Source organism: Lonchura striata, chromosome 1, assembly GCF_046129695.1.
Source record: "Lonchura striata isolate bLonStr1 chromosome 1, bLonStr1.mat, whole genome shotgun sequence".
In the NCBI taxonomy this organism is placed as follows: domain Eukaryota; kingdom Metazoa; phylum Chordata; class Aves; order Passeriformes; family Estrildidae; genus Lonchura; species Lonchura striata.
In genome coordinates this window covers 114,562,042-114,577,527 of record NC_134603.1, presented here as the reverse complement: position 1 = coordinate 114,577,527, position 15,486 = coordinate 114,562,042, and the positions used below count along the sequence as shown (strand labels likewise).

Here is a 15,486-nt window from a genome sequence, read left to right as displayed (position 1 = left end):
TATTGCTTGCAACAACAACTGACTGAAATAGTTGGCAAAGTATCTTTCCTCTATACTTCCCTCTCTGTGTACAAGTACTTGTGGTGATATTTGTAATCCTCAGTTAGAGGGTTCAATTGCCATAGTACTCACTGACTTCCAGGGTTAGGAAAGCATCATTAAAATTTACTTACAATTTATGAGTTTCTGCGGAGGCCTACAAATCTAACAATTTAAAAGCATGAATACTGAGACTGCAGAAAGAGCTCCTTCCCCTTCAGCAGAGGAAGAAATCCTTGACAGTCATAGATGACAATTCCTGACAAATGGGATTATGCCCTTCAAGGTAGATTTGTGAGCAAACAAGAAATCCTGCAGGAGCAAGGAGTAAAACTGTCCTCAAAGTGTTTTAGCTGCACCAATAGCTTAAACACATTGTACCTAGTACATTTACCATCATTGCCTGAAGGAGCATGAGGCTTAGTATGTCAGAGAGAAACTCCAGGAGGGAAAATAAAACAAAAATAAGGTCCTATCTTGAGGCTTTTCTTCCTTTCCTATTTCTATCTGAAATTTCACATGTCTGAAATCAAATTACAAGTGTGTAATTTCATAAATTTACAAATCCTCAAGGCATAAACAGAAAACCAATAGGATTAGAATTTAATATGTTGACATTTAAATTCCAGGCTAGAGTGCCTTGTGCTAGATGTACAGCCTATTTACATGGTTAGCTCTTTGAGGGAGCAAGTTTAATCAGTTTTAACTCATATGTGCTTCAAAACACTGCCAACAAAAAACAAAATTTACATCACAATTTTCAAGTTTCGGGAAATCTAAGTTAGAAAAATTTTAATTTTAGAAAATACATATGAATAGATATCCTAAAATAAATAATTTAATCAAAATGGCCTCTTCTTTTTGATACAGAACTAATTATCTATTTCAGTAGGTTGCTCTTAAGTGTTATTCCTCCATTAATAGTACTGACATACAATTGGTAAATAAAACTAGTATACTAGTTAAAATCCAAATTATATATAATACCTTAAATTATGCATGTTAAGAAAAACAAAGAAACAAGTCCTAAACTTAAACCCTGATCTTCTTTTTAAATGTGTTTTTACGATCAGCTAAGTTGATATTTCTGCATATTTATTTTTGTTTTCAATAGCACTACAGTTACTAATAAAGGTGTTGCAAGTAAGATGACTCAAACAACAAAGAAAACAGAAAAAGGGCAGGGAAAAGGAAGAAGAAAGGAGAGGCTCTCAATAAGTGACACAGAACTATAGTGTCACAGGACCACAGTCTAGGAGATCAAAAAACAGTTGTATCAGTACTCATATCCCTGCATCCCAATTCCCTCTAAGTAAGAATGGAACAAACACCACTATTCCATACAGACCTTCCCTTCTCTCTTGCTTACAAGTCTGGCATCCTTGCCAGATGATTTCTTTTGAGGTTAGCATTTCCTGAGGTGCTTACATTTTCCACTCATTTTAATTCTGCATCTTTGTGAATGGTGCTGGGTCAGCAACATGTTGAATACAAACATTTATTTTAAAGCTAATTTCAAAGAATGCTTGCATGGTACAGCTAACAAGCTTTCAGGCTGCCATGGGACATAGCTATTTAACAGCCCAGAGACAGTGCAAATCCATGCTAGAAAAATGATAAAAAACAGCAGTCCATAGAGGTGCATCTTATAAACAACAATTTAGAGCTTTTTTTGAAAATATAAGGGTATTGGCAAGCTGTAGTTTTGACCACTGCCTAAATAATTATTTTAAAAACTTGTTAAATATTTTCCTTTTTAACTTGTTTGTTTAAGCATCAGAGCAAAAGATTTCAAGGACTTTTGTTGTGGTCCTTGCTTTTAGAATAATAAACATTAATTTCTGCTATTGCTTACAATTCCTGGTAAAAATTATACTCTGAATGGTTTTATCAATGCTAAGTATGCCTTGCCTTTTATTTGTTGTAACATGGCAGTCTTTCTCTGCAACTTGCTTATTGGCTAGCCAATCCCTAAAAGAGAATCAACAATGGCCAGAATTTAAAAATTAGAATGCTTTTGACAACCACTCCATGACCTCACAAATCTGTGTGGGTAAGAACAATCTCAACACTGCTGTCAGTCCAAGCTCTCTTTGGGGAGCTTAATTCCAGCTCACTTTTCACAAATTAACAGATTCCCCCAACACATTAAACAGTTTAATGTCAAAAAATTACATCATCCAAGCTTACAATGCTTTTAAACATTTATTCTAAACAAAGGTTTAAAGCAAAATGTGCAATCATTAAATGTATGTAAGAGGTTGGTTGCCTGCACACCTCTAGAGAAGTCACATGTACCAGTCCACCCCACTAGGAGGAACTTCTGCCCTCCAGCTCCAAATGTGTTCATCATTTGAACTTCATCAAAAGAATTTCCTCTGACTTCATCAGCTGAACACAACAGTGTGCTTTATGACTGAAGAGGCACAAAGAAAGTAACCCGGGCTGAACATGTCATCCATTCCTGCCCTTGTAATATGCAAACACATTATTTGCATTAGCATTCTTATCCCTTTGTTTGCAGCAAAACTAGTCCCACATTTCCAAGGAACATTTCCTCCACTCCCTAGTTTTATGCTGTCACTGAATCTTGATCTTATCAAGTGCATGAAAACCAGTTTATTTTGGTACACAGTTTATTATTCTAGCAATGGCATCTGTATTTCCTCCAATCCAGAAGCTATTTCAGTACTGCATTTTATTACAATAATAGTTTTAACACTTCATTTTTTCATGTCCATGGTTATGAAGAAGCTTAGTATCATGTGTCTTTGAAAATGTTATCACTTACAAAACACACAAATTCATAGATATGGAACATTGGGATATAAACTAATCCAACAGCCAAGCTATAGCAAACATGCATTACTCTTGAATTAATTTTAACTCTATTTCAGTCTTTAAAAAGCAAGGCAATGTCTCTACGCTTGTCATCTGGTATCTTAATATTAGATATCTAGCATGCATATGTTAGGACAGATTAATTAAATATTCAAAGGGTGTTTCTTTGATAGCATGCAGCCCTTTTTCATATGTGAATTTCATGCTGGTTTCATTCATTAGCTGTTTTAGTATATAATTTCTCTTCAGCCAGCAACAGCTTTATGGCACTACTGCATGGGCAAACCAGGTATTTTATTTCTTTACACAGCACTTTAAAAATATATAAAGTTTTACAATTATGTTTTATTATTTTGGAATTGTAATTTGTTAATAGATTGCTAGAGGTTTGATAAAAAACAGATCATCTTTGCTCTACTTTGTACTCAGGCAACCAATCTACTTGCCATTCATTGAGTAATACTTCCAATATAAAAATAAAACAAGTATCTATCAAAACTGATCTGACTGCCTCAACAACTATAAGAGAGTGAAAAAACCCCTAAATTCAAACACTTAAACCAGCTCTAATTTAAAATTGGGTTTGAAAAGATCACAGCTTGAAAAATCAGAAGGAAAGTTGCATAGCTAACCCTGTACTTGGGCACTGCACACCTGAACTCAGCTATATCACCTTTTAGAAAACTTAATCACAATCGGCTCTGAAGATGAATTATTATTACCCAGTGTAAGATATTATAGGAGCCCTGAGCCACTCATACACATGCAAACGATGCCTTCCAATATTCAGAATGGGTGTGTGATTTTGAACTCATTCTTCCCAAAGGACAACAAGAAAATGGCAGCAAATTCTCAAGTCTAGCATCTTAGGCTATTTCAGTCATCCTTGCTGATGCAGCAAAGACACTGAGAAGAAATAGAACTGCCTCACAGTGAAAGCAAAGCAGTTAAATGACCACAGAGAACCACATTTTATTATTGTCGTTGTTCTTTATGATCTGGAGATTGTCCACCATTATCTCTCTGACATTTGCTTAATTGATGATGCTCTATTTGGTAAAAGCTGCAGCATTTTCTTAAGAGAAGCAAGATTCTGTTTCCCCAAACTGGAACTTTTATCCATATTCACACTGAAGAATAAAGAAGTGTTCTTCTTTGTTCTACAATAAGTAAAACTTCTGATAGCTGCAAGAAATCAGGATTCAAAGTAACATGATTTTCAGAGAACAATCTAAGATTCATGACAGGAAGACAATCTAGTTTGCAATTTTACTGAAAGACTATCACCAGATTTGCCCAGATTTCATTATAAAAATAATTAAGAGTCTCAAAATACTGCTTATGTATTCAGGCAATCTGCAGAAAGCACCTCTGAGCAGTTTTCTTTTGCTGCATATGGAAAACTTCACATCTGTTAATGTATGCTATGACAGTTGTTATTTTAGCAGTACAGAACAACTGCATTTAGGTTATACTCAGTACAAGTCAAGAAGAACCCATCCTTCAATTTTGTGTCAAATTCAACACTCAAAGACAAATGCATCTGTATTTTAATAAGACATGGGATCCTCCCCTTTCCGCATTGAGTCCTATAAGTGCCTTAACTATATTTCAACTCCAGAACTTGTATATATACCTATACTTCAGGGGAAAAAAATCCAGGAAAGTTGTAACTAAGCTTCAATTTTTTACCAGAGAATAACACTTAGTGACTATGCTAGCATTGGTATTAAAAAGACTAATTTACTAGTACTAACAATATTCCAGATGCTCAAGTAACCTCCCATCTCTAAAAACCCTACCTTCAACTTTTAAAATCATAATAAAAACACAGTATAAATCAATCTGACATAAGGACTAATTATGGAGCCCAACTAGGAAGTGTTTTGGAATACCACTAGTTTTAAAAACCATTTACAGTTAAAATGTTACTAAATAATTGCTTTATATAAATGATACTTTGTATGGAAAGCCAAACAAATTGTAACAGCTTGCTTCTCCTTGCCATTATTCTTAGGTGAATTTATTATAAGTTACTAGAAGACAAGCAAAGTGCATGCCAGATGAGAACTCTGTATTTATAGCACACTAAGTCAGTCAGCAAACAGAATCTACTAAAAATATCCCTGATGGTATGCAGCACACCCACCCTTTGGGGACTGTGCACAGGCTGTGGTGGTCTGATTTTGAGACACGGCAGACTAGCAAGAAAACACCCAGCTAGGTCAACTCCTGAAGACAACAGTGATAACAGCCAAAGCCCACACAACTCTCTCATGTGTTCTGTTTGGCAGGCAGTCAGACACCTCGAGCCCTATGAGATTTTCCTTCCTGATCTCTCCAGGTCAATACTATTCAATTTCCATGCAGAAAATAGAAGCATGTCCTGACTGAAAGGGAGAACCAGCCTCGTTTGTTCTATGGCTTACCCTCCCATTTTTATAAGCACCAGGAATTTTTGTAGCCTACAAAACAACAGAGGTCATAAGCCTCTGGATGCACACTGAGATATCCTCATGAAAGTCACCATGATCATTTACAAAGGAAAGGTGGTCTTGGGAACATAGGCATTTGTTTACGAAATATCTATCCAGATAATAGACAACAAAAACCACTCTCCTAGATGCTTAACATATGCATTTCTGGTTTTACCCAGACAGTTGTGGTTTTATACAAATTGCTTTCTTTTGATTGGAAAGATGCATGTCTTTAAAGATGTTCCAAAATAGAAACTCAGAGCATTCAAGGATTTCTCACTTTCTTTTCACAGGTTAAACATCTGCAAGAACATGCTCCATTACCACAGTAAATGAACACAATCTGTCAGAATGACCATACACTTCTCCTGAAACTAATTAAGCCATTAATGGGCAGTAGACACACTGCAGAAAAATCTTGGAAGCAATATAAAATTGGTTGCACGTAAAGAGCAAGGAAAACCTACCCAAAAATTTTCACAACTTTATTCAAAATTTAAAAGTTTCCTGCAAGGCTGAAAGAGCAATTCAAGAACGTTTTAACAATGAAGTTTTCCATTAGCAGCTGGCAAGAACAGGGGAGCAGAACTTACCCAAACAGATGCACAGGCAATGTGTTTTAAAAACAGTTTTGAATTTCTAGCAGTGACAAAAGGCTTTCCTTATGAGACAAAGAAATTACTTGGGAGGTTGTTGGAGACTAGTCTGCAATTATATGACAGAACATGAGGAGAGACACTGCCAGAATATCAGGGTTGCATAGGTATTCAGAAGACATTAAATAAGAGGAAAGCCTTTGTTTGAACTGGCACTGCAAAGGTTCAATCAGGTATTATCACCACCTTGATAGCCAAAAGAAATATTTATATATGCCATTACAATTAGGCTGTTTCCTTTCCTTCACATGGTTAACTATTTACATTTCTCCCACAAATGCAGTGCTGCCATTTTTTATCATTTAGCTTCTCCTAAACCCTTTTGTTGACCAAGCAGGAAGAGGGGAACAAAGGGAAAAAGAAAAAAAAAAAAAAAGCACTTCAAAAAAAAAAAAAAAAAGCAAAAAAGAAAAGAGCCTTTCAAAGAGCCCCTGTCACTCACCTCAGACTTTACTTCACTGCCCCAAGCTACTCATCATCACAGAGACCAGTCTCCAACTGAAGGAAATGAAAGATTACTCCCAGGGACTTCATGAGTGCCATCAGAAGACTCAAACACTTCTTCTTTTAGCTCACTTGTCCAAACACTTAACATTTGAGACTATGAGCACTCTCTTGACTGAGCTGGAGCAGGTGGCTGGTGGTGTTAGACTTTTTGCTACTTTTTCTTGTCCCTCACTCAGGAGGGTTTACACCTTTGCCACCAAACCAGGAACTGTATATTGCCTGCTGAATGTACACAGGAACAGAGCAGCCCAACTAAACACTGGAACAGTGAGGGACTGCAAAGGGACTGGGTTCCTCAAACTCACCAGTCAGAACAGACCTGCTAAAGCCCATTATCAATGGACTTATCCTTGGACTGCCCTCCTAGCACAATGGATTTTTCAATCTGTGTTTTGGTAAAGGGGATGCTAATGTATTTACAAAATCCCCCATATCTTCAGAGACTGCAAAAGTGACTCTTCTCTCTCACTTTGGAGTCAACTCAATATATCTATTCCTTGCCCCCACCAGCCCAACAGTCCCATTACAAGGCACACTTCCCAACCTTTCTCCCACTTCAGGGGGTGAAGACCTCAGAGTGCCCCTTTGGCTGGCAAAATGGGAGCAGCATTAAGTGTTTTAGAGTTTCAGAATTTCTCAAAGCAATAGTACTTGTGTCATACTGGAACAGAAGGGCAAGGAAGTGACCAAAAGACAGTTGAACCTCAAAAATACATCCAAATGTATCATACAACTAAACAGATCTGATGGGAAACAAAACAAGATGTGGCCTTCTAGGCAGTTTGAGAGACATCTAAAAAGCTCTTCTGAGAATTCACATAATTCTTTTACTGTTCTCATCTTCCCACAATCCATCTAGCCTCTATAACCTGAGGCTTTCATAAACCTTCATTTATCAAATGAAGAATTCATTCATTACTTGTACTAATTATTATCACAAACAGATGCTACTATAATATACCTACAAGGTTCTACCCATACCGTATTATGAACATTCAGTAGCTGGTGACAAATCCTGCACTGTAAAGCACTTAATAAAAGAAGTCTGATCATTATTTGGCTTAAGAAAAACATAACAAACTTCCTTCTCCTAATAAAGTTGAACAGATGCAACCTTATCTCCAAATCATTACTCCTAATCTTTACATAGGCATGAAGGCTGTTAACAGCTGTATCTGACGACACTATATATTTAAAAAAATCTATCTGTAAAAAATCATATAAAATTGTATATTGACATATGCAACACAAACTGAGATTCTATATTATACCTGTACAGTCTCTGCTCAGTCATCTTTAAAGAAGAACTGATGTGAAAATTTTAAAGACTCAGTATGTTTGAGTTTCTGCTGTCTTCAGCTGAATTTTTATATATGACTCCCCAAGAGAGTCTAAATGACAAAACAAAACAAAAAAGAACAAAATAAAAAAGAGTTTAAAGGCATTGTTGTCTTACAACAACATTCCCAAATTTGAATACCAGAAAGACACTTAGACTAGGTATTTTTGCCAAGAATTCTCCCAGTCATGACCACCCAGAAACAGAGGGTTCTAAGGAGCTGTCAACACTCTAAGTGGTGGAAGTAACACATCAGCAGTTACCCAAAGTAAAGGCCACCCCAAAAATCCATTTTTAGCTGAACCAGTTGCATCACTGACAAAAACAAGCTACATTGTAACTACAGTGGTAGCTTTGTTGCAGCACTGATGAGTATGTAATCTCTAAAAACACAGTGGAAAAACTAATGTGAATCTGGTCCCATGGTCCTCAGGGCCAACTCTTCTACACATAACAGAATGTAAGAATATTTACCTTGGGGCTGGAGGAGAGGGGAAGTCCCATTCACTGAGGAACAGAGCAGGGAAACTACTGGTCAAAATTCCTGATAAGTGTTATCACCTTAAAGGAAGCTGGAACTTGGCACTGTGTTGCAAGAAAGCTCTTGAATGTCAGGCACAGGTTTGGCCTCTGGGAGTGCCCTGAGATCTTATGGAATTTGGGTCTCGCTCTACTTAAGGCCCTAAGCCTACTTCAGGCACGCTCACAGCACAAAGTTAAACACACACATATATTTTTTTGTGATTATTGAGTGAACTGAACTCCCCCTGAGATGACACAAAGCTACACAGCAGTATTTACTCCACTGTATGTTGTTCATGAAAGTGCCGTAGCCTGAGGTCAGATGGGAACACGAGACCTTCACAGTCAGGAAAGGCTGTTAGTACTACAGTTCCTACTAAAGGAACATAGACAATAACTGAACGTACTTGCCAATACATTAACGTAAGTTTTATATTCTCATTCAAATGGTGTATTAACAAGCTTAGAATAGACTTAAGCAAGTTACATGAGAGGGTCAATATTTAGACATTATTTTAGCATGCAAAACAGCTCAGTAAAAGTGACACTAGAGTGTAATTCACTAATGGCAAATTAATGACAGTAATTTAACAAATGCAACACCCACATGACACTGACTGATGAAGCCAAGCAGTATACCTAAAAACATAAATAGCTGGAGATTTGGTTCAACTTACAGAAGGTATTCTTGTTCTTTTTTATTTTTTCATTTTCACAGAATTACTATGCTAATCTTCACAATTAATTTGGGCAGTTTTCAGGATAAAAAGAAATAACTCATCTAACTTGTAAGTTACAAAACAAGGGAGGGGACTTCAAGCATGCTCAAGATACACAACGTAAATGCCAGATACCACACCTAGACAAGCTTGAGCTAGTTACTATCAGGACAAAAACAATGCTTCAAGTTGTTTTTCAGAATGCTGATATTACTAATATATGATCTCCAGTTGGGCTACTTTTTCCAAGCATGTAGTTATTACAAGGAATCAAGAAAACACAAAGCATACAACTAGAAAATGATGGCAACACTGAGTGGGATGTGGAGTAACATATCATCAACATCACAAAATATTTAAATTGAAAGAAAGAATAATGCTTCAAGTGAGGCCTTCTTCACAGGTGTTGTAGTATTATGATTAAGTGGATATTCATCCCTAAGATGAAGACCACACTGTCTTTATGTGGTCACAAGATAGCCATGAATCTGTTTGCTTCTTCACTAAAAATCTTACTGTATCTTGAAATTTTCCAGTTATACTCCTAACATATGGCAGTCCTTATTTATTAGTGAGAAGACAAAGACAGTGTACCCCTCCTGGCACTTCTCCTGCACCAGTAAAAACAACAAGCTTTGCATCACTCCAAGGACAAAATACAATGCAGTACAGCAATCAAAAAATGATTACATGCCATAGAAAAGATCAAATTCAGAGTTATTCTGAAGAGACCTTCCTGCATCTGAATACAGCTTCCTAGGTTATTAATCCTCATCACTTCGTTTACCTTCAATCCACTCCCTCCTGGCACCAAGGCAAGTTAAGTACAGTGTTTAAGCACAGAGGGGGAAAAAAACGTTTCACCTTTGAGAAACAATTGGCTACACATTCTAATGACTCCCTAATGTTTAGCACGAGCTTTACAACTCCATGTGATAGCGCATCCTTTCATCACTAGAAGAAACACATGCACCTTTTTCCCCCCTCAAGGTACTTTGATGGTGTAATGAGCATCCTTGCAACAAAGCACTCCTGTCAACCAGCTTGGTACTATGAAAATAGTTATGTTTCCTTTCTTAGAGTTAAATATTATTTTATTATAAAAGAGTTTGACAGCTTTCTGTTAATGTTGAACCGCTGGGAAGAAGCAGTTTTAGATATAGGAAGTAACAGCTATGCCTGTCTTGAGGTCACCACGCCAGAGGCAGCAGGCCATGTGACAGAAACCTCATGTACCTGCGAGGGTCAGGCTGCAGACAGCTCTGCTTTGGCTAAAAACTGGGTGAATTACAGAAAACGAGAAAGCCAACCTACTACAAAATAGTATTCACAAATGGATTAATAAGAATAAAGAGACATAGAAATTTTACATTAGCCTCTTGTTTCCCCCCCTAAAAAAAAAAGCTTTGGGGTATTAAGTTTATACAGTTATATATACTTATATATATAAATATATATGTGTGTATTAAAAATGTCAGTTGAAGAATACATACATTAAAAAATAAAACTTGCAGATTGTTTGACCTATCCGAACAGCCTAAGCTGCAGTTCTTAAAGGAGCCAGCAACTTTGAACGCAGCTGACAAATAACAAGATGATTTCCAACTTCAAGGTAAAAAATACAGGCAGCAGAACACTCGTCCTATACAGCCCAATTAATCTCGGCAGCTCCAGACCAAAAAACTACAACGTGCTCCACGTTTAAAGTGCTTATCAAAGGGCCTCAGCTTCCTGGTTATTTCAGAGTCTAGCCGAGTGTTCCTCCTGCCTCAAGAGCACATGTGCCCGTCCTCAGGGCTGCAGGGTGCTGCAAGCCTGTACTCCAGCGGCACGGACAGCTATCCGGCTCCGCTCACCTCTCATTAACAAAGAAACTTACTTTAACTTCTGCTTTTCTGTATCGACTTTCTGAAGAGACGACCCGAGAACTTAGAAAGTGGAACAAACATCAGCCACATATTAATCAGTGCCTAAAGAGGGGTTTGGTCCGATTTTAGAATGAACGGCGGAGACACATGATCCAATTAAATTCTAATTATGTAAGTAGTAGGCAAGAGTATTTACACAGGCACTGATTACAGCTATTAGAGTCTAAAGTCGCCGGCCGGAGAGGCTCCGCTTCCTCTCTGCCGCTGGGCTCGTTTCATTTTTAACCTCCCCTTTCACAGCTCTCCTGACAGACAATGGGAGACTCAGCACCGTCTCCAAACCCGGACGCCAGGCTGGAGGAGCCGCGGCTCTCCTCGGAGTGATGATTCCTTACCCGTCCCACCTCGGAGCCGGGGAAAGACCCTCCACACCCCATCCCACCGCCCGCAACCCCGGCCAGGCAGCGAAACCCTCTCGCCCCGCCAGTGTCCCTTACCTCCGAACAGGTGCGGCGAGAGGTGTGCGGGCAGCGAGCCGATCACTAGCCGGGGCCCGCCGGAGGAGCCGCCGCCGCCGCCCCCGGCGAGCCGCTCCCGGCCGCCCTCCTCCGGGGTGCTGCTGACCGAGTCCTGCGAGCCGTAGGGGCCGCTGCTGTGGGGGATGTTGAAGGCGGACTGCGCCGCCCGGGCTCCGGAGGCCGTGGCCCCCCCTAAGGACCTGCTCCGGGGCGCCGACCCCGCGGCACTCCCCGCCGCCGCCGCTCCTCCGGCCGCCGCGGCCGCCGCGCCGCTCGGAGCGGCGTGAGGCGCCGCCGCCAGGTGCGCGTAGCGCCCGCCGCCGCCTGCCGAGCGCCCGCCGGTCCCGTTAGCGCCGCCGCTACTGCTGCTGCTCGAGGAAGGCAGATCCCCGCCCGAGTACGCCCGGGTGCGGCCATTGGCGGCGGTGGGGCTGCTCTGCTTCGCGCCCATGGTCCCGCCGCCGCCGGGCGCTGCCCGGTGCCCTTCGCCGCCGCCGCCGCCTTCCCCGCGGCGCCCGAGGGTGCTGGCAGTCCGGTCCCGGCGGGTGCGATCCGAGGCGCGGGTCGCGCCGGGGACGGGGGAGAGGGAGAGTCGGGGGAGGGGGACGGGTCGCTCGGTGGGTCGGTGTGGAGAGGGGAGAGCCGCCCGCCGGGATCCGGCTCAGCTGGCGGCCCCGGCGCGGCCGCTGCTGGCGGGTCTGGGGCGCCACCATGAGCTGCTCGGGACGGTGCTGGCTCCCGCCGCGCGGCCGCTCGGCCCCGCCGCCGCTGCTGCTGTGCCCGCCGCCGGCGCGACCGTCACCGCCATCCTCCTCCTCGCCCGCCGCCGCTGAGCCCTGTGCGGGGCACCGGCGGCAGCAGCGCCGCCGAGGCCGCTCGCTCACCCGCGGCGCGCCGTGCCCGTGCCGAGGAGGCGGGAGGGGGCGGTCGCCCCGGCGCAGCCGCTCCTCTACCGTGTCGCCATGCTGGGGGCGGCACCAGCGGGCGGGAGGGGCAGCGGTTACGGCGGGCGGGGGCCGCCGCCTCGGCTCCCCCCGCGCCCGGCGGGAGACCGGCCCCCGGCGGCGGCGGCGGCGCAACGGGCCGGGCCCCGGCTCGCCCCGCCTCCCGCTCCTCCCGCAAGGTGCGGGACGGCGCCAGGTGAGGCCCGCGTGCCTCCGGCCCCCTCGCCCCGGCGGGAGGGACGGTCCCCGCGGCGGGACACACGCACGCACACCAGCGGAGCTCGCTGGCCCCTCGCCCGCCGGCGTGCCGCGGCTGCCCGCCCCCGGGCAGCGGAGAAGAGCCAGACCGCCGCCGGCAGGACGCGAGCGGCCGTGCTTGGGGACGGCCGGCGGCGGCCCCGTGTCCGGGCTCCGTTCGAGCCCCGGCAGGTGAAGGAGAGGAGCCGGGGTGGCGGAGCGGCGGTGCCCTCCTGTGCTCCCCTGCCGCGCCGCCGCTCGCTTCTCCGCCCCTGCGGCTCCAGCAAACGCCCGGATGCCCGAGCCTGGCGCTTGGGGCGGCTCCCGGCCGCCCGCCTGGGCCGCGGTTCGGCGGGGCAGTGGGGGAAAGGGCCGCTTGCCCCCCTTGGGAGCTCTCCCGGACTTCCAACCCTGACGGTTTGCTGTGAGTCTGTTCTCCGAGAACCTGGATGTACCAGGAGACATACGGACATACCGGGAAGCAGGACTAGAAGGATGGAAATCTCTGACATCTTTGGTTCACAGGTGATACAGGAAAATCCTGTATACCTCAGTCTCTCACTCAAAGTCACTTTTTTTTACACGAGGATTAACTAAGCCGTAAATTTTATCCCAGTGTATAATACCCATGTGGATAGCAGGCTCAGTTTGATCATGACAAAACATTCAGAGACCAAAAACTGTTTTGTGTCTTGTTTGATACTGAGTGTCACATACATTGAATTTATATTATGATTCCTACAGTCGGTCATCTGAGGTAAACTGCTTGTTTTATGGATTTTTGTCTGCTCTAAAATAGACTATGTCACCATGAAGCGGTGCATCAGGACTCTCCATCATCCTGTCTCGGTAGGGATTCCAGCTACATTCCTTCCTATGTCACAGTGGCACAGTATGTTATAATTAATACCATGAAACTGATCCAAACCTTAATTAAAATAAAAAGCATTACGGAGCACTACATTTACACTTTGCTGTTTCCACTGTGCCATCTTTGATGCTCCTTCTCAGATGTGAAAGGCCTTCTGTTCCACCTCCTTTTGCCGTGTCTCTTACAACTGCATGTGGCATCACATTCTGGCATCACTGCAGCTCACAGCTGGGTCTGCAAGAAGAGGTACCATCGTTGGGGGTAGCACTAGCCCCGCTCTTCATTCCAACACCACTTTTCTGGATAGCTGAGACACTCTGTGAATACTGTAAACCCCATTTAGAGAATGCTGGTGTAAACTGTTTGCCCGTTTCAGCAAGAGGCAGTGATTCCACAGCTGTCTCATGAAGAGTCTTTTGTGTGCTGGGTGTTGGGCAGACAGCTGGGGTCGATAATCTGCCGTCCCAAGCTATGTCATCCCCACTTGTGAATTATAAGATGCAGTCTCTGCCGGCAGTGGTAGATACTCCAAAGTAGATCAATCACGAGCACTTTCTAGTTCAATTCCCTGCAGAAAGAAAGTCAGTGTGGATATGCTGTCTGCGCTGCCACCACCGGTTACTTTTTAAATGATTCTCCAGCTTCAGCCAAATCTCTCAGAGACATTAACAGTATAGAAAATAAGTGGTTATGTAGAAGACAGAGATTCTAATGTTCCTACAGAAAGGAAAACTACCATAGGAATTCCTATCCTGCTAAATTCCAGGAATCTGGTTGGGCAAAGGATGTTGCAAACATGACTCATAATTTCTGCTGCTCACAGAATGCCTGTGGCATGTTGAGCCCTATTGGAGCAGGGTTAAAGGGAGCATGCTCAGAGTTTTATGGAGTTTTTAAAATTTCCACTACTGAGTGTTAGTAGAGCTGTTCAGCTGCTAGAATAAACAGCCTTTTGAAAATAGTACATTGCTACACAGTATCACAGCACTTTCTGTATTTTTTTTACAGTGGATTTAAGAATTGAGCAGGTATTAAATACAGATCATATGTGACTGTGAATAATATTTTATTCAATTTAGGACTAAATTATGATGCCTGTGGTGGAAAAAAAAAGCCCTACAAAAAAGACATCCAGTTACTCAGTCTTACAGTCATAAAGTTATATTTAACAGCATAGGATATTTCACAGAAAAGAAATCACAACAGGACAGCCTGTGTTCCCTTCTCAGAGAGGATGACTGCTCCTAGTGCAATGTGATTTTCTGTTTTTGGTTTTGGTTTTGGTTTTTTGTGGGTTTTTTTGTAGGCTTCAGTTTTTGTTTGGCATCTAGGACATATTTGCAGCTCTCTCACTACCAAGTGTGAGTCTAAACAAGACACACCTCTCAAATAACACATCTTCAGGAAAAAAAAAAAGCATGCCACATCTCTGAGCCAGCTTTCTCCCCTCAATTCTTCCTGATCTCTCTGAAAAATGAATAGAAATTTTTCTAGATTTGAAAATTTGCTTTATATAAGCAACAGTACAGTTAGGGTTTTAAGATAACATTTCTTCTAACAAATGTTTTTTAGCTGTCTATTATTGTAGAGGCAGTATCTGGCACTGTAACCTCCACCCATTTGTTCATTACTACACTCCAGAAGTAGTTTGCATAAAAACTTCATAAGTTACAAAAGAAAGTCACTAGTGATGAGAGGAAGCACTGCAGAGAGAAAGTAGAATATCTTGCTGCTACAGATTTCAAGAATTCAGTGGAAAAGCAGATAGTTATATAAAAATTAACTTCTATAGGTCTATATGGGTGAATGCTGCTTTTGTTCCCGTAGAAACATATCTAGGGAATCATAGTCATACTTAAATAAGCACTACTTGTTCCTTGTCCAGAATAGTGGGAAAAAACTGGTTTAGACAGGCAAATATACTCACTGTTCTTTGTTACAATCTGCA

The 15,486-nt window shown here is 42.6% G+C and overlaps 1 protein-coding gene across 1 annotated transcript in view; it reads right to left on the bottom strand.

Moving 5' to 3' along the window:
- The window catches only part of ZNRF2 (zinc and ring finger 2), a 58,004-nt gene extending 46,033 nt beyond the window's left edge, over window positions 1-11,971 (bottom strand). The window contains exon 1 of the mRNA XM_021548797.2: window positions 11,466-11,971. Coding sequence (XP_021404472.1) covers window positions 11,466-11,937 — 472 coding nt within the window. The 5' untranslated portion in view covers window positions 11,938-11,971. The remainder of the gene's footprint in view (window positions 1-11,465) is intronic.
- Window positions 11,972-15,486: the final 3,515 nt, after the last annotated feature.